This window comes from Gopherus evgoodei, chromosome 1 (assembly GCF_007399415.2).
Source record: "Gopherus evgoodei ecotype Sinaloan lineage chromosome 1, rGopEvg1_v1.p, whole genome shotgun sequence".
Lineage (NCBI taxonomy): Eukaryota > Metazoa > Chordata > Testudines > Testudinidae > Gopherus > Gopherus evgoodei.
In genome coordinates, this window is record NC_044322.1 from 107,893,219 (window position 1) to 107,918,961 (window position 25,743).

The window sequence follows — 25,743 nt, forward strand, 5'->3', positions numbered from 1 at the left end:
AATCAAGAATAAATTATCAAATCTGAAGTGTAATGCAAAATATTTACTGTTTTTAAAGAGGCATACATATTATATATTTAATTAACCATAATAACATCTTCAGTCCATCATACCAATGTATTTCATGGAGCTTGGTATTGCACTAAGAGGGATCCTAGTTTTAGCCTATGTGAAAGCTCTGCAATTAAAGTCAGGGCTTACTAATAAATATTTGCTTCGGATAGAAAAAAAAAATCTGCTCAGGTTTGAACCATAGTTTTTGAAATAGTGCTGAGAACAGTCGTCTTTGGCTACACCCGCAGACAAACCATGGACAGCACCAGTCAATCTGCACCCACCACTGACATCAGCTGAGGATCATCTTCCTAAATTACACAAAGTTCTACATATTTTAACTTACACTGCAATATTGGAGCCAAATGCAGCTCTCATGTAAATTTTTTATTTAATAATTTTTAATTGTAATTTAATTTTACTTTAATCTAATGTAAGTGGGTGCTACTCACATTGAGTTGTGGCCACTGGAGGTTGTGCCCACCAATATCAGGGCTGAATTTAAAACCTTACTCCTCTAGAGAATGAAGCCAGACTAAGGTACACAGCCTTCACATACCCACTGAACTTAAGTAGGGCCCTACCAATTTCACGGCTGTGCAAAACGCACCACAGACCGTGAAATAAGCCCTTCTCAGTGAAATCCGATGTCCCCTTGTTCCTAGGAATGTCCCAGCAAAGGGGCCTCCTAGCTTCGGCTGGGCTGGGGAGAGACAAGACTTGTCCATCCCCTGCACAGCTGCTTTGGGTGTGTATGTGGGGGAGAGATTAGACCCACCCTTACATTGCCTCCCCCGGCTGCAGGACACTCTGGGACTGGACAGCAGCACCAGAGGTTCCTGCAGATGAAGGAGGCTTGTGGATATAGGTCCAATCTCTCCTTATTCCTAGGAGTGCCCCAGCAAAGGGAGATCTTGGCTCCGGCTGGGCTGGGGGAGGGACAGGACTTGTCCATCCCCTGCACAGCTGCTCTGGGGGAAGAGAGGAAGAAGATCAGACACATCTCAACCTCTGGGAACCTCCTGCGGCTGCAGGAAGCTCTGTGGTTGCTGCCTTCAGCGCTAGGCTCTGAATGCATCACGGAAGTTAGGGTGACAATCTTGCAACCCCCCTACAACAACTTTGTGACACCCCCCCCATCCCATTTTCAGTCGGGACCCCCATGGTTACAACACCATGAAATTTCGGATTTAAACACCTGAAAATGTGAAATTTACCAGTTTTCAAATCCTATGGCCATGAAATTGACCATAACAAACCGTGAATTTGGTAGGGCCTTAAACATAAGTAACACTGCTTGCCACATATACATGTTTTCTGACTAACTTACACCGAAGTATAGTTTATTATAGTGTACCACTCCTTATATCAGTGCTTAGCTTGACCTACAGTCTCCTTGGCAACCTCCCTCTGGCCCCACAAGCACATGTGTTACAACAGTCTGCTTTGTATGACTACACAAACACTGAGCAAACACACACACCATTTAGAAAGGTAAACCGTATGTGCAAGACAGAGTTAAAACTGTGGTGGAAGCCATAGGCTAGACCTGATTTCACTGACACCAATATAAATCCAAAAACAAGTTGAACAGCTTAAACAGACTCTCTCTGGATTTACCCCCACTATAACAGAGGTCAAAATCTGGCTCTATATTTGAGAGGTTCTCAATTTGTGGACAATTAAAATTTGTCTTAATGTCGCATTAACGTTGGTTTCAAAAATAAAACTTTACTGTGTCTTTCAAATCAGACATTTACTTTTTTTTTGGGGGGGGGGGGGTTTAAAAAAGTTACAGAAATTGGATGCCAATTTTTATCCTTCAAGATTACCCAATTAATTACTCTGGTCACAGGAACTGTAACATAAGCACACATGATAAATGTTTAATGCAGTGAAATCCACTTTGATTAAAGCAATTCTTTTCCATGATTTATGCCTATCTACTACACTACAGTTACAGTCATGTGCAGATGCATAGTCCAGTTCAAATGTGTCTAGCTCTAGAGTGGAAGACAGGAGTGGATCACTCCAAAAAATCACACTGTTCTGTATGCTATCCCTGAAGCTCTGGTACTGGCCACTGTTGGGAGACAAGATTCTGGGCTAGATGGACCGTTGGTCTGATCCAGTATGGCAGCTCTTGTGTTCTTATGTTCATTCATTCATGTCTATAATCACCTTGGATTAAGTACCCAAGAAAGTTGTGTCTCCTGCACAAACAACCTTTATCATCCTGGTGGACAGCTCCATTGTGCCAGAGGAGCAGAGCTGTTAACCATTGTCCATACCTCAGAGTTTCAGGAGATCATTATCGAGCCTAGATCATTAGACTCCTGTGATAAATAAAGTGGGGGAGGGGTAACTACCTTTTCTGGACACTCAGCCAGCCTGTTAACTATAGAATTCCTCTTAGTAGCTGTTCTCTACATGCTTTACCTGTAAAGGGTTAACAAGCCCACAGGTAAAAGGAAGGGAGTGGGCACCTGACCAAAAGAGCCAATGGGAGGGCTAGAACTTTTTAAAATTGGGAAAAAACTTCTCTTTGTCTATGTGCTGTGGTTCTCTGGGAAAGAGGGGAGCAGAGAGCAGTTATGCTGTGAGAAGCTGAAAGTCAGATATGAAAAACCATCAGATCATACCTAGAGATTGCTTATCTGAAAGCCCAGATATGTAAGTAATTTAGGGAATGTCTAGGAAGATGCCATTAGGTTTATTTCTGTTTAATTCTTATTGGTTTGTGGACTCCTCTGTGTAACCCCAAATGCTTTTGTTTTGCTTGTAACCTTTAAGCTGGACCTCAAGGTTATTCTTGATGTTTAATTAATGTAAGTGGATTTTTTAATTCTAGCAAAAGCCTAAGTTCCAGATTTATTTTCTTTTTGTTTTTAATAAAAATTACCTTTTTTAAGAACAGAGGGCTGTGTGTGTGATCCCTAAGAGGTTTGTGCATACGTTGTTTAATTAGCTGGCGGCAACAGCTGATTTCCTTTGTTTCTCTCTCTCAGCTCTTCCCCAGAATGGGGATTGAAATGGCTTGAGAGCACTCCACAGGAAGGAATTTCCAAGTATGCCTTTCTGGTTTCAAAGGGGTTTTTTTTTGCACTTGGGTGGTGGCAGCATCTACCCATCCAAGCTCAGAAAGAAACTGTAACTTGCCTGGAGTGGCCATTATTAATTTTTAAAATCCTTGCGGGCCCCCACCTTCTGCACTCGAAGTACCAGAGTGGGTAATCAGCCCTGACAACTCCCGACTCCCAAGTCTGTATTCTACCCACTAGGATATGCCTCCTCTTAAAGACAGCTATCATAGTGTCGTTGGGCCAAAAGCAGGCTAACAGAGCTTTTTGAGGAACAAGCAAAGGAGAGCAAGGAGGTACAAAGAACAAATTCAGGCAGAATTTCTCTCCATTAAGTAATTTATATAGGAAGCAGTTGCAAAAGGCAGCATACAGAAGCAAGTAATAAAAAAAAAGCTTTAAAAAGGAATTAAACAGTGGGGACGGACGGATAGACAGACACACACAAATTGGCTTGCAACAGCTAACTCAAGAGAGGGAGACAGACTCTGGCTTTTTATTTTAGGCCTTGTCTACACTACAAAGTTTTGTTGACAGAAGTCAGCTTTTGTCAACAAAACAGTGGAGATGTACACACTGAAATACTCCTCCCACCGATATAATAAAATCACCTTGACGAGCAGCATGGAGCTTTTTGCTATGCAGTTAGAGCGACGCAGTGTCAGTGTAGACATCTCACTAGGTTATGTCACCCTAACTGGCCTCCGGGAAGTGTCTCACAATGCCCATCATGACCGCTCTGGTCAGCAGTTTGAACTCTGCTGCCGTGGAGGTACACAGGTATGTGCCCCTCCCGTATTTGAAGGCCTGGGAATTTTTGAAATTCCTCTTCCTGTTTGTTCAGCGTACACAGTTCACACAGCATCTTCCCAGCTGACCACGATGGCTCTACGCAGCAGGCATGCTCCCAGGTGGAGCAAACCGGAGCTGCTGAGTATATGGGGAGAAGAGGTTGTGCAGTCGCAGCTTTGCACCAGCCATAGGAATTTCGATACCTACGACTGATTGTTAGCACCATGCAGGAGAAGGGGCACAAAAGGGACACGCAGTAGGCAGGTGTACTAGAAGGCAAGCGAGTCAAACCATTGCTCTGGTGGGGTGCTTAAGACCTGCTGCTAAGGGAGCTGGATGCCATCCTTGGTGACGATCCCATCTCCACTGCCAAGAGCCCCAGGATACTTCAGGGGAACTGGAGGCAGCGGCCAGTGGACTCAACCCCAGTGAGGAAGTGGTGGATGAGAAGGTGGAGCAGGAGAACGAAGTGGCGCATGTGGCAGGATCATCCGGTGGCGGGGTGAGTCAGGAGCTCTTCTCCACTCTGGAGGGGTCTAGCCAGTCCCAGCACTCTGAGTATGGCGCACAGCATGCAGGAGAGGGGAGCTCCAGGAAGTGCCTATTTTACTTTGAGAGTGCATGGTGAGATAAGATTGAGCTCTCATGCACTTTGTTATATGGTGGAGGAGGGATTAGGGACAGAAATAAAAACCAAGCCTGTGCATCTACACAGTGGGGCCAGGATGGAAAAGTTTGTTAATGTACATGGGGATGTCTCTGGAATCCTCCAGAGAGATCTCTAGGAAAACTTTCCTGTAGATATTCTGCAATCCTCTGCCAAAGGTTCCTTGGGAGAGCTGTTTCTCCCCTCGCTCTAGGAAACTTTGCTGTGTCACCTGGCAATTATTTCTGCAGGGACCAGAGCAGTACACAGGCAAGGGGCATACAAGGCCAGTCTGCATCCACATGCATGCAGGAGATGCTCCCTTGCATTCTGGGTTACCCTTAGGAGTGAGATATCAGGTTCAATTACTCTAGCCCGTGGAAAAGGGTGCCCATATTCAGAACCGTTTCCCTAACCACTTAAAATAACCCCCCTTCACAAACCACCCTTTGTCCCTTCTTGCCCTTTCTCCCTTGTCCACCCCCCTTCCCGCAAACTCACTGTAATTGGGACTCGCAGCGACCCGTGTGCTAGCCAAGGGACAGTGACAAAGAAGTGTGTGTGTAACTTTTGTGATTCACGGCTGTAAGTGCACTCACAATACAGTCTCTGGTATCAGAGGGATAGCCATGTTAGTCTGGATCTGTAAAAAGCAACAGAGTCCTGTGGCACCAAACGTGTATTGGAGCATAAGCTTTTATGAGTGAATACCCACTTTGTCAGACATATGTCATGCATCTGACCAAGTGGGTGAACAGACGAAGTGGATATTCACCCATGAAAGCTCATGCTCCAATACATCTGTTAGTCTATAAGGTGCCACAGGACTCTTTGTTGCTTAATACAGTCTCTGTTCATTATTTCTTTGTCTTCTGCAGATATGCCCTTGAGAACACACTCCTCCACACCAGTGGAACGTCTCCATCCGATAAGACAGCGACCCAGGAGGAGATGTTCCACGAAGTGCTGCAGTCAGACACACCATGTAGCAAAATGAGCATGGAGTGGGACAGTTAATGAAAGACTGAGGCTGGAGAGCCAGGAAAGTACACAGGGGCAGGAGTGGATGATAAAGCTCCTGGAGGATCAGACAGAGATGTTGAAGTCCCTCATTAGCCTGCAATCAGAGCAAATCTGTGCCCAACGCCCTCTCTGGCCACTACAGAACTCCGGTCCATGCTCCCCCCCCAATTCCCCAACTGCATTCGTTGCGTGTTCCCGGTCCCTCGCAGTACCCCATGCACACCACACCTGGAATTACACCCAGCTGTAAGAGCCCTAACTGCAAGACTGTTCCTCATTTTCATGACCCGTTTGTCTGAAAGTTTGTGTTTTAGACCATTATTAAACTTGAGTCTTTACTTGTGACATACATACATCGCTCAGTGTGAACATTGAAACAGTGCCTGTAGGTAGGAATATTTGCTTGTTACAGTAATGCTCAAGAAGTGAGCACTACAGAGATAATTCATGGCAACCTGACCAAATACGTCACATACAGACACACTACTGGGAATCATTGTCAAAATGCTCCTTCAAAGCCTCCCTGATTGGAACAGCCTCCCACTGTACCCCTCTAATTGTCTTTGCATCTGGCTGCTCAAAATTAGCAGCCAACCAATCAGCCTCAGCAGCCCTCCCCAGGGAAACTTTTCCCACTTCAATTCGCAAATATTATGCAGAGTACAGCAGGTCACAATGATCATTGGATTATTTTCTTCATTGAGATCTAACCGGCCAAAAAAATAAAAATAAAAACCAACACCAGCAACCTTTTAAATCGGCCAAAGATAAATTCAATGGCCATTCTGCATTTGCTGAGCCTGTTGTTGAAGTGCTCCTTGCTACTGTCTAGGTTTCCCGTGTAAGGTTTCATGAGCTATGGGAGCAAGGGATAGGCAGAGTGTCCAAGGATCACTATGGGCATTTGCACACTCCTCCATTGGAAAATTCTGGTCTGGAAAGAAAGTCCCAGTGTGCAGCTTTCTATACAATTCAGTGTTCCTAAAGATGCCTGCACCATGCACCTTCCCTGACCAACCCGCATTGATGTCAGTGAAACTGGCCTGGTGATCCACCTGCACCCACAAGACCATGGAGAAGTAGCCCTTTCAGTTGATGTACTCCATTGCAAGATGGTCAGGGGCCAAAATTGGGATGTGTGTTCCATCTATCAACCTGCTGCAGTTAGGGAATCCCATTGCCTTGAAGCTATCAATTATTTCCTGCACATTACCCAAAGTCACAGTTCTTCAAAGCAGGAGGCAATTAATGGTCCTATATATTTGCATCCCCATAGCCTGCACCATAGACTTCCAAACTGCAAACTGATTCGTAACTGCCGCTTGCTTTTCCACAGTGAGGGCAGGTCTCAGTCTGGTGTCCTTGTGCCACAGGGCAGGGGCAAGCACTGCATCCAAGAAGGTGGCTTTGTGCATCCAAAAGTTCTGCAGCCACCACTCATCATCCCAGACCTGCATCGCGATGCGATCCCGATGGTCCACTGTTGCAAGCTGGTCCATGAATGCCAGCAGCAATCTTGAATTATTTGTTTCCATGGAAGACAGCAGGGCAGGCACCACTGATTCACACTCTGTTTCACAGCTCATGAAATACTGCAGCACCACCTGTGTTGTGTTCATAACGCTCATCATCTGACTGGTCAGCAGCTCAGGATCCAGGCTATCAGGCAGAGATGAAGGGTGCACAGTTTACAAGGGCTGTTGAAAAATGGCACGAAACGAAGTCCATGGAATGATGGCATGGAAATAACTGCCTCATAGGACAGTAAGCACGTCTCCATGATGCACCATGATCTGTTCCCAGAGCTCCCAGTGGCAGAGGGTGGTGAGATGCACTGTGGGATAGCTACCCATAATTGCAATGCTGTCAATGCAAGAGCAACAACTGTGGACATGCTCAGCTGACAAAAGGAGCGCTGCATGGATGTGCTCCACTGAATTATTAAAGCAACTTATGATGGTTGACAAAACCTAAGTAGACTTAATTCTGCACTGTAGACATGGCCTTAGAATAGTCCCATGTCCCACAGCATGTCCTGCCTTATTAACCTTATGTGCCCACTTGTATAGACAGCAGCAGCCATTCACACATACATGTTTGCTTCTGTAGGTTACTGTCAGCAAATTCTCATTATTCCCACTGGATTCCAACCAACAGTGTGTGGTTTCCTCTGTCCTTATTCTTTATCAGATGAGATGTGCACAAGAGCTCAGACTCACTGCCGCAAGTCTTCACATCCTGTAAATGAATGAATGAGGCTGTAGCAAATGATGCGTAACCATTCATCCACTGCAGGGCTGTCGGCACTTCTCCTCGCCCCAGGGGCAGCCGCATAAGGTTTGGCTGAGCTGTTGAATCGTTGTATTACGTCATACATACATTTATGTAGTTTGGGTTTCTATTTCTTAAAATAAAACAGGTTTGTTCAAGGTCCAAGTGCCTTGAGGTGCATGTCAAGGATCCATTTATGTGCTCAAAACTCATTGTGTCTTGTGACAGGTGCAGAGACTCTGAAGTGAGGAGCATGCCATCCATAATAGCAGCATTCCTGCCACAGAAAACCTCTCACACATCCACATTTGGGGCTTGCTCAGCATACAGATTCATCTAGAATTTGTTCTTTATTTTCCGTAGTAATGGAGGTCTGTTGCTGAGAGTCAGGCTAAGTCTACAGTGGCACAACAGCTTTGCTGCGGTAGCACCGTAGTTACTTCCTACATCAGTAGAAGGGGGTTTTCCATTCGAGCAGCTAATCCTCCTCTCCAAGAGGCAGTAGATTGGAAGAATTCTTCCATCAACCTAGTCACATCTACTCTGGGGGTTAAGACAACTTAACGATGGCACTCATGGCACAAAATTTGTCACTGCCCTGAGCAGCCTAGCTAGATCCATCTAATTTTTAAGTGTAAACCAGGCTTCAGTCAACTTTCTCCTCAGCCCTTTCTGTGAAATATTTTAGGAATAAACAGCATTCCTAGAGCTTTCGATTTTAAGTGAGTGAAAGTGAAAAAATAGATCAACCGAGCTACATCCCTCAGGGGCTATAAAAAATGTTGCATCCTGAGCACTGGAGTTAGGCTGACCTAACCCCAGGGAAGATGCAGAAAAATTCTTCCATTGAGCTAGCTATTGCCTCTTGGAGACATAGATTAACTACATTGATGGAAAAACTCCTTCTGTCAATGAGGTAAGCATCTACCTCAAAGTGCTACAGCCACGCAACTGCAGCGCCATAGCTGTGCTACTGTATTGTAGACATACCCCTAATATGAGCAAGGAACCATTGAGGCAGCGGAAAAGTGTAGTTCCTACAAATAGCTAAAGTTATTTAAGCAGCAAAAAGACCTCTGTCAATGAACTGTTCGTGCATGAAAATTCCCAGCATGTAACAGATCAGCACACACTACCAAGGTGCTGAGCAGTCTTCTACTCATGGGAATTAAAATAGTTGGTTCTACATGAAGATAACCTAACACATTGCAGCACTGACCCCTCAGCATTTTAGAGGATTGTGTGAAAAGACAAACTAATCAGCCCCTTTTTTTTTCCCCTCTTACCTGATCTGTACTTGCTGCGTAAACAAAACATTCTGAATTCATCCGCTGAATTCTTTGTCAAAAAATCCTAATCAATAAACAAACAAAGAACCAGTATTATACCAGACACAGTCTAAACAACAGATCTTCATTGTGTAATTTTACACGTAGGATTTGCATTTCTGTATTTTGTGTTCATTTCTTAGCCTTTTGGGAAAGATTAATAAATACATTTTTGATTATCCTGTTTTTCAATTATAATGTTTTGAAGTATGAAAACGATTAAAATATTAATTGTTCAACTTTAAATTAAAGTTTATTTGTGACAGAATTAAACAAGGCAATGTCAGATATATACCAGCTGTTGATATAAAGCCCTGAAAGATGCATTTGAGATTAAATTTTCATCATTATGATCATCTCAAACAAAACACACAGTATGAAAGACAAAGAGAAAAGTAAACCTGAAATGTGCTGAGATTCAGATACAACAGAATGGGGGGAGGTACCCTGAAGCCTTGCTAGCTTCACAAACAGAATGTTGGGTTTGTTGAACTAGATTAGAGTTTAATTTATGTTATAATTAAGAGCTTAGAATATGTAGGAATAGAAGGAAAATCAGGGTTGTGTGAAAGTTAACTTCTCCTGTACTACCTTGATTTATCCATAAAGACCTGTCAAAATCCTACTTATCCAGAGAGTAACTCCCTCATTTTGGATTAATGTTAAGGTGGCTTTAAAACTTCACTCCTGTGACAAAGAATTTCACTGAGTCTTCCAAAGAACCATTTCAAATCGTGATGGTATATTTAAAAATGGTCAACCACTTGACAACCCTGTCTACTTGTCAGCACAAAGAGTGGCAAGTAACAGCGAATGCTACATTCATGATCTTTTAATTTAGGGGAAGTTAGTACAAGTCTGAAAAGATGTGAAAGCAAATAAATGCATATGGAGATTTAGCTTCTGTTTCAATATTACAGCAAGCGACACAGTGAAGGTAGCAAAATGTCGACCACATACAGTGTCTAAAACGAAAATAGAAATAATTGGGGCAATCAAGGCTAAGCTAAATCAAGAACTGGACTGGGATACTAAATTATCTGTCTATACGCTTTATATAGCTTAGTAAATTCAAAGTGCCTGAAGACATTGTGATAGTGTATGGTAAGACAGTATTATGCCTAAGGAAGGAAATAAACTGTATGAATTAAAACTCTGAGCTGGTGCAAGGCCCATCTGAATTGGCAGATCTCGATAGATGGGGTATGTGTATCTATGGGTATATGTATATTTTTTAAATCTATGTTTTAGGGGAAAAACATGTCACTCTTCAAAATAGGATGTGCGGGAAAACTGAAAATATTCACACGAAACTGATTTGGGGGGAGAATATGAATAGCTATTTTAACAGACCAGAAGGTGTGTGCATGTGGAATACTGCAGAAAAGCACAGCTTGATCAAGGGCATCGAACGTGGCTGCAGGAAAGGAAAGTCATGCCTCACTGACTATTTGCAATGTGTTCAGTGTATTACTGGCAGGGGAGACAATGGGATGGCAATAGGCAGCATCATCCTAGCCTTGATTTTTTTTAGAGCTCACATGAAAAGTCCCATATAGGGTTTAACTTTCACGATGCAGAATGACTAAATGCGAGGCAGTTTGGTTCACTGATCTGCAAATTACCTACAGGACAGGATTACCTTCATTAGTCACAGCTAATCTATATATATTCAGACTAAAGAAAAATTACTCTGGGATATGGCAGAGAGGAGTGCTGGGTCTGCAGTTATTTATTGTTAAACGTATCCGACTTGCCCTGCATGTAAAAACTACTGGTTATGACAAAGTTCTCTTCACCTTCACAGGAACATTCTCTCTCAGCTTATAACACTCCATTAGAAATGCAGCTGTGGATGATTTCTAATTTTTTAAGTTGTTCTTTTTGCGTTAACCCTCATTCCTCCAACTCCTCTCCAGCATCTGTCTACACTAGGAAAATTACTGTCAAAACTGGCAGCAATGGGTAATTTTCCTAGGGCAGATGAGGCTTAGCCGTACACAGACAGTATCAGGAGAATTAAGAATAAAGCAGATCACATTGCACTCTGATTTTCAAAGGATTATAATTAGTCTTCCAGGAGGGCAGAGAGAGAGGAATGTATATGCTGAGACAGCCTTTTAATCCTTGTCTACATGAGGAAAAATTACCCATTGCTGACACTCAAGTGCAGCTGAATTGGTGCTAAACACAGCTTAATTGTACATGTAATCAAGGACAAACTGTTACGCACCACTTCAAAAACTAATAAACATATAGACAGGAGCCACCAGAAGTGAGTGCTTCTGTGGCGTTAGCTAAGAAAGCTACTTTTGGCAAGAGCCTATGCCTCTCTAATACGGTATTACCGTATAACAGGATCGCATAGGCTGAAACAGACCCACTCCTGGCACTTGATATTAGCTACAAGGTAAAGATCTATTTGAGTTAATAAGAGAATGACAGTAAAAAAAAAAAAACAATTAAATTAAATTAAAAAAAAAAATGCCAGCTACAACAGCCATCTACACTGGCATTGGAAGATAAATGTCAGTTCCATATAAAAAGGTTTACATTACCAAATCCTGCTTCATGTTAAATGAGATAAGGAATGAAGTCTCAAAAAATTAGTGCCCCAGATTCTAAAAGAATCTAATAGCCTATGTTAATGAATTCATATCTGCTTGTCTGCTGACCAGTTTAATAGATGGTATGAATGTTGGGTTCCAGAATATGCATCTTTGCTCACGTATGTTAAGACAGGAGTCTAAAATTCACTACGTGAAGAGAACTGAACTATATCTTTTGATTATGGCCCATTGCCTCAGCCTCAGGACTCTAAACAACCCTTGAGTAAGAGCAGGTGTCATACTGATTACTAAAGGTTAATATGCCCAAATAAAACATAATGGGCACAAAGGCCCCCAATGTGGGGAACACAGATAACTTCTGTTGGTGAGAGAGACAGGCTTTCAAGCCTACACAGAGCTCTTCTTCAGGTCTGGAAATCTGGGGAGAGTGCTCCTATAAAGGACAGGATTTAAGCATATGATTTGAACATGTCCATGTGTTTTCCTGAAATCAGCGCCATAATGAATTATAGCATACTAAACACACACACAGCAAAACTTCTCTAGTTCACAACAACATATTACCTTAATTGTAATGTAGTTTTTTAATGATTTTGACATTTTTTCTTGATTTCCTTTAATAAGCAAATGCCCTGGAAGAAAAAATGTAGTTAAATTAGTCTGCTTCTGAATGAGTGGTGGATGGAAAAGCAAACTCTGCTTTGAGGAACTGGAGGTAGAATATACTTGGATGGATTTTTCATAACCATTTCAATGCAGTGCTTTGTATTTTCAACCACAGCTTTACCCAAAATCCTACACCATTAGGCACCCAGAGCTTTGGATGGGGACATTTTAAACCAATCTAAAGAAATAAAACTAATGGAATGGAAGAAAATAAACAGCTTGTTTCTACCAGAAATGCCAACACACACACTTCTAAATAATAATAGAAAAAAGTCTTATCTCTTGACATCCCACAGTGATATTTGGAGTCCTGTAAAGCCTCCTCAAACATATAGTATCCTCATGCAAAGCAAGGCATTTTCCAGCCAAATTCAAAAATAGAATAAAGGTGTAACACTGCCAGACAACTAATTCAGAAGCTTTGCCTTACAACAATGCCCATACAAAATGGGCAAGTTTCAAAGTAGGGAAGAGACATACAAACCTTCATCAAATTTAGGATTTAATAGGAGCAGGTGATACTAAGGGTTCTGTAATAGATGAAACAATGCTGGCAAGATATAAGGAAGGTCACACATACACAATGAAGTTCCACCTTAAAAGGACTTGAAAGTGAGCCAAGGATTTTGAAAAGCAATCAATAGTTTTTACCAGCAGCTTCCCAAAGCAAAGGTAACTGGAGGCTGTTTTCCTTGTGAAAATCTGGACTTAGAAATGTTTCAGGAGCTAAAAGTCATGCAGAAAGTTAGTGGGAAGACCAGAGAAGAATGAACTAAAGGGGGAGTCATAATATATACTGAAAATAATATGCTGTATCTGGGACTGCATCCCTTTCACACAAGACAGATATTTCCCTGGCTGCCCCTCTAGTACAACAGACCAGCCCCAGTTAACAGAAGGCAAGCCCCTGAAAATGCACCCACTTTAGATAACCCGATCACGTGAACGGTATGGTCCTGGCTGCATCATGTTTATACCTATGGACTGCGATGCTCTAAATCTGACATCCCTGCAAATAGTCATGGATAAACCTGCTCCCTTCCATCTCCAACACATCTTGGTCCCATACGCGTGGTTTAAAATTAGCTTGGGCCATATTGATTTTTAAACACTCTATTATCAATGTGAACTTTATTTAAATCAAATACAGAAACCGTATCTAGCCTATGCAACCTTAACTGATTTTAATCACAATTTGGCACCGTCAGCATTGGCCAGAGGGGAAAAGAAATAATTAAAGGGCAAGGTTAGCTAAAGCATACTTCTGATTGTCCCCTTCAGCTTGGCGAGTGGGGAAATTCAGCATGGAATTGTTCAGAGGTCTAGTGTGGATGGACCCATAGTGTAGACAGCCTCTTATTTCCACACTCTTACAGAGCTTAAAAAAAGAGAGAGAGAAAGACTGAGGGTTGGGTGACTTTGTCACCTGTTAAGACAAAAGACCTTTCTCAGACAGAGTCTATTTAGACAAAACCAATGAGGTAACTGTGACGGGCACAAACCCTTGTCTCATAAAATCTCCTGTTTGTGGCATTGCTCAGGATTGAATAGTGCCGTGCTTTGCCACTCTGAGTAGGAACGCTCCTAACACTTCTTTGAACAACACTCCAGATAATTTTGCTCTGCATTAGGCTTTGCCACTGCATCATCTTATATTGGTACTGGGGATATCTACCCTGTATATTATGGTCCTCTTTCCCACAGTGGTTATTCTGATTTAGGGTGACCATATGTTAAGGGGAAAAAATCAGGACCGCTGGGGGGGGGGAGGCGGGAAGGAGGGTGTTTTTTTTCTTTTACACTTACCCATCCAGGACTTCAGTGGCAATTCATCGGAGAGCCCTTCAGTCACGGACGGTCTTTGGTGATATTTCGGTGGGGGGTAATAAACCTTGCTGCCAAAGACAGAAGCACCTGCTGCCAAAATACCACTAAAGACCGTCCGCGACTGAAGGATTCTCCGCCGAATTGCTGCTGAAGACCAGGACACAAAATATCGAGACAAATGGCCTCCCGACCATACTCTGGTCGAGACGCGGGACAAACTCCTCAAGATCGGGACAGTTTTAAATTTTTGACCAGAGTATCTCTATCACATGGTTCCATGAGAAGGCATCAGCAACATCTGAATTATTTCAAATCCCGCTCCTCTATATGAGAGAATCCCATCACTGGCAGAGGATGGTTCCATTAAAGAGTCTAAAATATCAGGATTTTCAGAACTTTGGCTTGGTGTTCTTCCCAGAGGATGAGCAGTCTAAAAATAAAATCTTTAGAAGATGATTTATCCTCTCTGCAGGGATTTTCTTCTAATGGGGACCGCTCTTATGATTCTGAGCCTGTCAGTATTCCGGAGTGTTAGCAGAATTATTTTTGCAGCTGAATCATTTGTCCTAAATAATTCACAATATCCTCCTCCAGCAGCATTCCTTAACTGAAAGAATGTAATTTATTGGCTTCTAGAGAATGGTCAACTGAATTCTCACTGGAATCCAGTTCTCACTCTCTTTCTAGGAGAACTCAGAATCCTTCATTCTTTCCTAGACAAGAATGTTTCTACAGTTTGATTTAGAACATTTAAGAAAAAAACTGAAAGGGTTCTGCCAGCTAGAATCCTTCATTGAAAAGTAGTGAACATCCTTCACAAGAGAAACCACTAAACTCTCCTGGATTTAGGGAATAAAGCTCACCTCTTGTGGATAACAGACTGCCACGGGACGAGCTCCATTTGTTGATTTACAACATACTGTACTCTACACTGCGAGCTGAAACCTGCATTCAGTGTAACCAATGCAGGTGGTAATACATGAAACACTCCGAGTCATTCCCAGTACAGTATTATTATTATTATTTATATTATCATAGGGACTCCACTGTACTAGGCACCATACAAACCCAAACAAAAAAAGACAGTCTCTGCCCCAAAGAGCTTCCTAGTAAATTTTAAAATTTCCATTGGCCCCATGAAGGTCATATTTGCCTATTAACAGACAAAACAAAAATGGACAGATTTATATTGACTTGAAAACTAATACTTTGTGATTACAGCTCAGGAATTTTTGCATTAGAGCTGCAGCAGTAAGAATCCAGGGGTCAGTAGTGTCTATACTTGTAGTCTCAGAAAGTTAAACTCAAACATATTGGGTCACAGACTGGGTTTAAACCAACAGTGGCATTTGGAAATTTGATCAACCATGGCTCCAACATTACAGATATACACAACTGCAACAAGAGCTTCCTCCAAGCAGAACTGTACTATGGGCATTACAGTTCTACAGTTCTTTAGTCTCATTCTGATCACTTTGCAAAACCCATGAATTTAAATCTACTGCTTAAGCAAGCTGTGCTAGGCCTATGTTTATATACCACATACTACAGGTCTTATTCTGCAGCCCTTACTCACATGAGTAGTTCAGTGAACACAATGGGACTTCTTGCATGAAGAAGCAGTACTCAACATGTACAGGGGCTGGGGATGCAGAATCAGGCTTTATTACCACCAACTTTGGAGAAAGTCAGAATAGGGTGACCAAATGTCCCGACAAATCGGGATTGTCCCGATCTTGAGGAGTTTGTCCCGCGTCCTGACCAGAGTACGGTTGGGACGCCATTTGTCCCGATATTTTGTTTCCTGGTCTTCAGCAGCAATTTGGTGGAGAGTCCTTCAGTCATGGATGGTCTTCGGTGGTATTTTGGCGGCAGGTGCTTCTGTCTTTGGCGGCAAGGTTTATTACCCCCCACCGAAATACCGCCAAAGACTGTCTGCGACTAAAGGGCTCTCTGACGAATTGCCACTGAAGTCCTGGATGGGTAAGTGTAAAAGAAAAAAAAACACTTCCTTTCTCCCCCCTCCGCAGCGGTCCCAATATTTTCCCCTTAACATATGGTCACTCTAAGTCAGAATAACCACTGTGGGAAAGAGGACCATAATATACAGGGTAGATATCCCCAATACCAATATAAGATGATGCAGTGGCAAAGCCTAATGCAGAGCAAAATTATCTGGAGTGTTGTACAAAGAAGTGTTAGGAGTGTTCCTACTCAGAGCGGCAAAGCACGGCACTATTCAATCCTGAGCAATGCCACAAACAGGAGATTTTGTGAGACAAGGGTTTGTGCCCGTCACAGAATCTATTTAGACAAAACCAATGAGGTAACTGTCTGAAAAAGGTCTTTTGTCTTAACAGGTGACAAAGTCACCCAACCCTCAATCTTTCTCTCTCTCTTTTTTTAAGCTCTGTAAGAGTGTGGAAATAAGAGGCTGAGGCTGTCTACACTATGGGTCCATCCACACTAGACCTCTGAACAATTCCATGCTGAATTTCCCCACTCACCAAGCTGAAGGGGACATTCAGAAGTATGCTTTAGCTAACCTTGCCCTTTAATTATTTCTTTTCCCCTCTGGCCAATGCTGACGGTGCCAAATTGTGATTAAAATCAGTTAAGGTTGCATAGGCTAGATATGGTTTCTGTATTTGATTTAAATAAAGTTCACATTGATAATAGAGTGTTTAAAAATCAATATGGCCCAAGTTAATTTTAAACCATGCTTGAAAACAGTTTGCTATAAATCCAAATGGTATATCATAGCTGATATGGCAATTGAACTGCCTCTGGTGCTCACCTGTGCTAAGGGGTATGTGAATCTCCTCAAGATATAAAGTGACTAGTTTGTCAACCCTGACATCAAAGACAATGTAAATTGTTTGGATCACTAAGACGAAGTTAAAGAAAGCTAGAAAGAAAGACTTTAATAGAGTTATGACAATTTAGACCAGTTGATGAACTGCTCCCATGGCTTTAGGGAAAATTTAAAGGTAAAGTACCCAGAGAGTGAGTTTCAAATAGATTGGGCAATACAACAACTGTGGTGAGTTGTGGAGAAACAAGACTGAGAAAAAGAGTAGGAGGCAGAGAGAAGAAATCTTTGTTTGAAGTTATTTCTTTTTCCAGGATGCCAGGACCCCAGGACAGGCAAGAATAAAGCAAAGGAAGTCAATTACAGAGCATGTTAGACACAAACAATCTTGTTTCTCTTCTCATGATTGGAAATAATGCTATTAATAGATAAAAGTTTCTCTGCTGAATTTAGTGGATTTAGAGTTAAGTGCTATGTCAACAACAGAATAATTACATATTCAGAACTCTGGTATCTTTCTCTAATCCACTTGTTTCTCTGTTGGAAAACACCACTGGGTTTTTTTCTTTGTTAATCTGTTCATACACCTCAGCATTATCCTCAGGTCTCATTTTCCATTGGCACAGATGACTTTCCCTACTACGACTCAAATCCTTTTACTACATTTATAAATACTGCCGTTCTGATTACAGCTTTCTATTGAACACTATTTCAAGCCCAGTGCACCTGATGCTGTGAGTTAAAGGACTCCAAGAATGATTTGTAACCCATCACAGTTTTGGTGCTTCTGAAAATTATCATCAGACATCATCTCACAGAATCCTGACTCACCTACTTACCTCGCTCACCTTCACCCAGATTTTGGGGGTTCTGATTCCAAGGTGTGGTGTTTTTCTATTTTTAGGCATATATGCACACGCATACCAAAGTAACTAACTAAATCTCTTCTATTTTTCTGGGACAAATAAATATAAAAAAGACACATGATCTCAACATTCTAAGGAAAGCAGGTGAAGGATGAATGAGAATTCTGAGAGACTATATCTTGAAGGAGTAATAATTAACGTTTCCTTCCAATTGTTTCATCCAGGGCAAAAAAACCTAGTTTAACTACTTAGAAACTTCCAAAAATCCAATTACAATTAAAAACTCCTGCATTTCTGAACTTATTTAAATAAAATGAGTCAATTTGTATTATTTAAGGTAAAATTCATTTTCAATGACCTTTCTTAATTTATTTGGAGAAAACAAACTTGGTCATTGTAGCAATGCATCTATATGTAAGTTTTTCTCCACATTTTTAAGCATAAAAGAATGCCATGAAAAGCTGAAAGCCAAATACAAAATTTAAGAAGACTAAATTTAACCTGTTACTTACCAGAATGTAGAAAATAATTTCCCCATTGTTCACACTGATGATAAACCTCACACTGTGCAATTTCATTTTCATGATGTGGGAACGCAAGATCTATGCCACCAGTATGGATATCCAGTTGGCTTCCAAACATTGTACTATAACAATATTTTACTGGTCAAAACCAGACCACCACAAAAGCCTTTGTAAGGCAATGCAGTAATTAACAGAATGAAACACTTTAAGTCCAAATGCTTTCTCCAGTTTATTACAGTAACAGAACAAGTATTTTAAAAAATAATAAAATCTCAGCAATGTATTTGCCAATTTTCACTTTCCGCAAAAATGAACACGTTTTCTTTATAGGCAGCAACTTTTTATTTTTGTTTAGATTAAAGAATTACAAATTACAATATCTTTTCCTTGTTCCAGTTAGCAAATCCACATCAATCACACACGCACGCAGGCAGGCACACACACGTGCACAAAATTAAAGATCTAGGAAATCTGACCTCGAAATTGTAGAGCACTCGATGTGCCAGCCAGGTCTTCCTTTTCCCCAAGGAGAAGCCCAGTAAAGTTCTTGAGGTTTGGCTGCCTTCCACAGGGCAAAATCTTTGACATGTCGCTTATCACTATCAACTGCCAATCATTTATTATTTGTTAATAAGATAAGTCTCCAAAAAGAGTAAATGCATGAACCATTCAGAATGTCAGTAAAGGGAGCTATCCAGATTTTATTCTTGAACAGACCCTTCCATTTTCCTGTATTTTTTTTCCTATCCTGGAGGACAGACATGTTGGACACAAAGTGTTCAACAAAAATAATATCCTGAACAATCTACTGTGAGCTAGAAATGGACTCTGATTCATCCGTCGTCCTTAAGGCAAGAAGGGATCATTGGATCATCAAATCTAACTCCCTTTGTAACACAGACTAAAGAATTTCACCCAATTCCCCCTGTATTGAACTCAGTAACTTGTATTTGACTAAAGTATATCATCTTATTTATACCAAGCTGATCTTAGCTCCCACTAACAGACCCACACCTAACATATTTCTAACTCTATTCCATCCAGCAATAACCTGGAAAACATAAAACACATTTCTTCTAAACACCGATGATCCGGTGGTTGCAGAATAACTTTCCTTCCAATTTTTCAGCAAGAAAACTGTATTTAAGTGAAGTAGAGTCAGAAAAAAAAAAAACCTTAAATACATACAGCAAGAAAAAATGGTCAAAACTTCTTTAGCACTAAATAAACATTATCTATGAATTAAAGTTACAAAAGAACTATGGCTGAGTAGGAGATGCACTGCTTGTATTGTGTTAGCCTTTCACATTAGGATTTCATACACACACTAGTTAAGCCTCAGAAAACACATTTAACTAAAACAAAGTATTGATCCAAACCAGTCCATATCAACATACCCATCTCCTCTTGTACATCAGGGTAAACACTTGTTAACTTTCCATATCGTTCTCCCCTAGATTTGACATCAAAATAAACATTACCTGTTAGAAAACAAACACTGAGATTTATTACAAAGATACGGAGCATGCACTTTGCCAGTGCGGTGAAAAGGTAAACACTTTTCCTGAGTAAGGCATCTGTTGCGTTCCGTTTCCTAAAAGAATCATTCTGCTCTGGAAAGTAACTGCAATAATGAGAGCATGGGTTTCCATGTTTACAGTGTCTCAAAGACTACAGATTAAGTTTGCTTGTCTCGCACATAAGACTATTTTTTCTAACCGCAAACCCACCCTAGGATATAAAAGTCATACTGGGTTCTTTTCTGCTCACATAATATCAACTGTACTCTTCAGGACTCAAATGAAGCCTCTCACAGGTGTAGTTAATACGCAGCTGAGGTCCCTCAGCAACCACAAGCCCTGCTTCTAAAACCCTACTATGCACTCTGTTTTGCAAAAGATGTGCTCTGCAATGCATAGGGGATGCACATCTTCTCATAGGGAATACCAGGTTCTTATCTTGCACAAACCTCTGGTGTAATAGAGAGCGCCAGTTCCATGGTTTTCTAGCCCAGAATTTCCCCACAGGAATTATATAATTCAGTTAATGCTCATAAAGAACAACATTAAAAACTCAGTTACATTTAAATTACAATATAATTATACATGTTCTTAGCATTTGTATACAAAGTGTATTAAAGTTATTCACAGCATTTTCCTTATTAGTTATCAATCAAAGGAAGAGATGTTATTATCTGAACTGACCCCAAAGTGGTATGGTCATAACTCCAATTACGAGAATGAATTTCTTGCATACACATTAACATCAAATTTATTGCTAGAAGTCTTACCTTCGGAGGTTGCATAAGCATGTCCACTAGCCATTATTCGTTCTATAAAAGAAATTATCTGAGGAATATTTTCAGTCACTCTCATATATACTGTTGGGGGAAGAACCTTAAATAAAGAAGCAAAAGGAATATGCTGCTGATAAGCTACTTTATTTCATGACAATACTAGCATGTTTAAAGGAACACTGCCAACTTAAAAACATCCCTCGGCACGCACTGCTTCCTGCAGTCCCCAATGGCCTGGGACGGCGAACCGCAGCCAGTAGGAGTCTCATCGGCCGAACCTGAGGATGTGGGAGATAAACAAACCGGACCGGACCACCAGGGTGCTTACCCTGGCGGGGCACGGGTCAAAGGTTGCCAATTCCTGTGCTAGGCACTGCCCAAACACAGGCAGTATACAGTACCCATCCTGAAAAGCTTATAACTGTTCATTCACTCCCTGAGACAGTTTCTTCCTTACCAAAAGACACATGTAAACATATGGGGATCAGACGAAATATTATAAAAATTTTCAAAAGGGAATTTAAAAAATGTTCACTACGTACTATTTAAAGGATGATTAATCAGAAAGTATTTTCAAATTAGTCAATTAAAAATATAACTTAAAAATCAGGTTGTCATTGTTCCTTTAACAAATAAATGTACTTTATAATAATTTCAGTTTTAAAAGATAAATATTAAATATTTGTACCTTTAATGCAGTCATGTCTTGTTTAAAGTCTTCTTCATAAACTCGGGCAAGAGCTAATGGTGATATGTTCATCTGTAGAAGAGAGGCAGATGAGTGAATCATAAATCAAAATAATACAAAATATTATAGTCTTAGTAGTCAATTAATGGCTAATTGGAAGAGTTATGGGGCCCCCTGAGGTTAAAAAAAAAAAAAAAAAAGTAAGGAAGGTTTATTAATCCAACATTCAGTACAGAGGCTATATAAAAGATAGTTATAGCATAAAAGTGTTATTTTATTTATCTTTTTTAATTATAGGAACATTTTAATCCACAACTTCCTATAGAAAGTGACTAAAAATTAGGTCCAGAAACCTTTTATTTTTATTCAATAAGGGACTTCACTTCCAATGCTAAGCTTACCTCATATTCATGGTGCAAGAAAGTCATTTACAACCCTTACCAATATATGTCAGAGTTATAAAACAGAGACTTACAGACACCACACAGGATATTTTTTATCATTGAAATTTAATATGATATTTCAACTTTTCATTGCTGTTCCTCAAATATGTGAATGGAATTGGGGAAATGAACTGATAGTCAAATATTTTTGAAAGCATAGTAACACTCCAACAATATCTACAAGTTTCAAATGTAGACTCTGTTGACAGCTAGGCACAGGGATGTTTACAAAAGTGAATAAATAAGTGGGAAGCAGAAATAAAGAGTCAGTTTGCATTTGATATTACATTTGTCGCAAATACTCATCATATCCAGGGCTTGAAAAATTCACCAGAACAAAACCTTCCTTGGCAAGTGGAGGTGCTATGTCATCTAATTTTGCAAGATTTAAGTTTCTAGTCCTTACGTTTTGGAAAATAATCTGCTGCATGTGAACCAACGGAAGGCTGTCTTTCTAAATTGGCAGACAGGAACAACAGAATGAAATTAACAGAACAAAATTCAATTTTATTGCTGCCATTCAGAATCAGGTGAGCAGAAACACATCAGTTTTATTCTGCAGATGCTATTCAGGAATTTTATAAGCAACTAGTGGCAGGCACTAGGGTCAAGATTTTAAAAGGTGACTTTGGATGCCTAATTTAAGACATCTTTAAAAGGCCTGATTTTCACCAGGCTAGTGCTTAGCACAAGGATCAGCAACCTTTGGCACACAGCTCGCCAGGGTAAGCACCCTAGCGGGCCGGGCTGGTTTGTTTACCCGCCACGTCCACAGATTTGGCCCATCACGGCTCCCGCTGGCCACGGTTCGCCGCTCCAGGCCAATGGGGGCTGCGGAAAGTGGTGCGGGCTTAGGGATGCGCTGGCCGCCACTTCCTGCCACCTCCATTGGCCTGGAGCGGTGAACCTCGAGCAGTGGGAGCCGCGATTGGCCGAACTTCCAGACCCAACAGTAAACAAACCAACCAAGCCTGCCAGGGGGCTTACCTAGCGGGCCACATGCCAAATGTTGCCGATCCTTGGCTTAGCACTTTTTGAACTATCTATCGGAGTAGCCAGGAGTTTGGGAGAAGAGGAAGAATAGAGGAGGCTCATCTCTTGCAGCCGAGAGAAGGCTTGGTGTAAAAGAAAAGCTTCTTCCCCCTTCTAGGAATCACAAAGAAGTTGCTTCAAACACTAGAGCCTCCAAAATGAATCCCTGAACGAGGTTTAGGAGTTAGCACCCCGACAAGAATCTCAGTATTAGTAAGACTTCTCACAAGGCATTGCCCCTCAATCTCACTGAGGGTACCCTTCCTTAACTTGCTTATTGATCTTTGGCTCTCTTATAATGTATTCCGTTATCAGGACTTGAAAAACAATCTGGTTCAAAATCTAGAGGATAGAAGGAATCAACAGTAATTAACAGCATGAGAGCATAAAGAACAAATCTTTTCAGACAAAACTAATTGCTTTTTGGATTGAGAAGGAGAATGCAATTATGTCCTATATCTGGACTTTGGTAAAGCATCTGATACAGTGTCAAGAAATCTTACTTCCAAAATTAATTCCACTTCCTTTGGATATAAACCCTACCCCCGTGGACTAAAAACTGGCTGAAGGATTGAAAACAAATGGTAATGATTAATGCCCACTGAATAAGAGATAGTCGCCCTGTAGAGTGACACTCAAGGATTGGTGTTTATTAAATATCTCTTTTTTTAAAGAGCTGGAAGAATCACAGGAAATAAATGTTAAAAAGGCCTGTTAGGTCATCTAATACATCCTCCTGCTAATGCAGAAAGGTCCTTATGATATATTATCCAGAAACGCATTCTTCAAATGGGGATAAAGAGCAAGCTAATTGCATCTGAAGACAATGTTCATGGGAACGTTTTGAAGATACCAAAGAAAAAAAGAAAAACACCACAAAAGGTATCTAGAGAAGTTATAAAGTTGGGATCAAAGCACCAAATTCTGGTGTGCTCAGGGTGCTGTTTGACCAAGAGCCTTTCCTGGAGCTCTAAACCAGTGAAGAAGACTAAAGGGGAAAAAGCAGACGCTAAGCAATCTAAAAGTATTGTGGTTCCCACAGTCCGTTAAACTGAGACTTGGTTCTGTAAATATCATTTAAGGCACACCAAATCATAGCTGGGATTTATTTTTAAATAACTGTAAGTGATTTCTATTATTTGTGCTGTTGCTACCACAACTCTTCTAAAAGACTTTCCCACCCAGTATTACGACAAACCTACAGTCCTAACCACAGGATTTGTTACTGATGGCCACTCTAACACCTCCTCTATAAATACCCATAAAATGGTGAGGAGACTTCAGTATGCCACTGTTCTACTAACTGTAAAAAACACCTCTCAGAGAAGAACATATGGGACTTGGTAAAAATAGAATAAAAGGATCAGACTTGTTTAGCATAGTTATAAAAGTTCTGACTGCTAAAACTACTTCATAGCGCAGACTTCAATCTTGACAAAAGAATGGAGCAAATGAACCAGAATTCTTTTAAACACATTAAGTCAACTTTTTCTCCAAAGAAAGCACTATGATGCTCTTATGAAAGAAAAATTCTCAAGACAGACACGCACACGTTTTAAATGTAGGTCATATGTTAAAGCACTGGCCTGCAGCCATCAAGAAAAAAATATTCCTAAGGGAAGGAATAAGAATGAGCAAAAAATTATTTTATCAAAAGCATATCAAGACCAGTATGAGAAAACTCTCTACATTTACTGTGAATAATAGTTTAAAAAATTGATTTTTTCCTTTTAATCATTAAACGTTATTTTTGTACAAACTGTCACAATATATCTCACATCAGGAAAAGAACATGCAGTTTGCAGCTGAGATCTATTGTGACAGATTCCCTCGTGTTCCAGAAGGCAGGAGCCACCAGGTTTTAAAACCCAAAAAACTCATTTTAAATCTTTCAAAAAATAATTAGCATTCACAATTTAGCTGTATATTATTAACATTTTATGATCTGATAAGGATTTTATCGAGCAGAAAAAGAGGTAGAATGACAATTCACTAAGCTCAGTTGGTAAAATTGAATTGATTAGCATCCCACTGAGAGCAGTTTACAGTCAAAGCTTTTAATTTAGCCAACAGCCATGAGACAACAGTGAAAACTTTGGGAAAGTTATTAACTACCTTTACTCTAGCAATCTAGGACCCCACTGCTGTAAAGACTTATATGTAGGGGGGAGGGATAGCTCAATGGTTTGAGCATTGGCCTGCTAAACCCAGGGTTGTGAGTTCAACTTTTGAGGGGGCCATTTGGGTATTTAGCTGGGGATCGGTCCTGCGTTGAGCAGGGGGTTGGACTAAATGACCTCCTGAGGTCTCTTCCAACCCTGACAGTCTATGATATCCTTCATGTTAAGCTTGTGAGTACACCCATTTGAGTTCAGGGCCTTGGAAACCATTAAGAAAGGTAGCACATATACAACTGAGAGACAGATCATGTCAGTGAATCCTTGCCTAGTTCTAGGTAATGTTCCAATAATATAAAAATGTTGTGGTGTTACTTGACCAAAATATAACAGAGCCCTCTCAGTCCATTTCATTATACAACTAGATCCTTCCAGGTAGACACTTGAGAGATGCTAAGCGCCTGCAACTTGATTTGATGGAAGCTCCATGCTTATTTACAGAACAATAATCTTCTTTAATGACCAATTCCAAGGCTAATAGCGACAGGTTAGATCATTTCTGTAAATAGCAGCTACTATGGACAACTCTCCAAAGTTCATTGGTTAAAATTTTCCACCTAGGACTGAGAGGGCTTAAGACAACTCCTCAACTCGAATGAGAGCCTCAATGACTTTCCACTTTCCCCAACAACCTTATATTGCAAAAAT

The 25,743-nt window shown here is 40.8% G+C and overlaps 1 protein-coding gene across 2 annotated transcripts in view; it reads right to left on the minus strand.

Annotated features, from left to right (window-relative positions):
* Positions 1-25,743, minus strand: part of CARS2 (cysteinyl-tRNA synthetase 2, mitochondrial) — a 53,694-nt gene that overhangs the window by 18,101 nt on the left and 9,850 nt on the right. The window contains exons 4-10 of one of the 2 annotated variants that reach the window (XM_030568610.1): positions 21,444-21,515; positions 20,750-20,855; positions 19,857-19,940; positions 18,936-19,065; positions 18,448-18,581; positions 12,329-12,396; positions 9,153-9,219 (exon numbers count right to left, since the gene is read on the minus strand). In XM_030568610.1, the coding sequence (XP_030424470.1) occupies positions 9,153-9,219; positions 12,329-12,396; positions 18,448-18,581; positions 18,936-19,065; positions 19,857-19,940; positions 20,750-20,855; positions 21,444-21,515 (661 nt within the window). Of the gene's footprint in view, positions 1-9,152; positions 9,220-12,328; positions 12,397-18,447; positions 18,582-18,935; positions 19,066-19,856; positions 19,941-20,749; positions 20,856-21,443; positions 21,516-25,743 lie in introns of those variants that run through there. The other variant, XM_030568619.1, reaches the window with a different exon arrangement.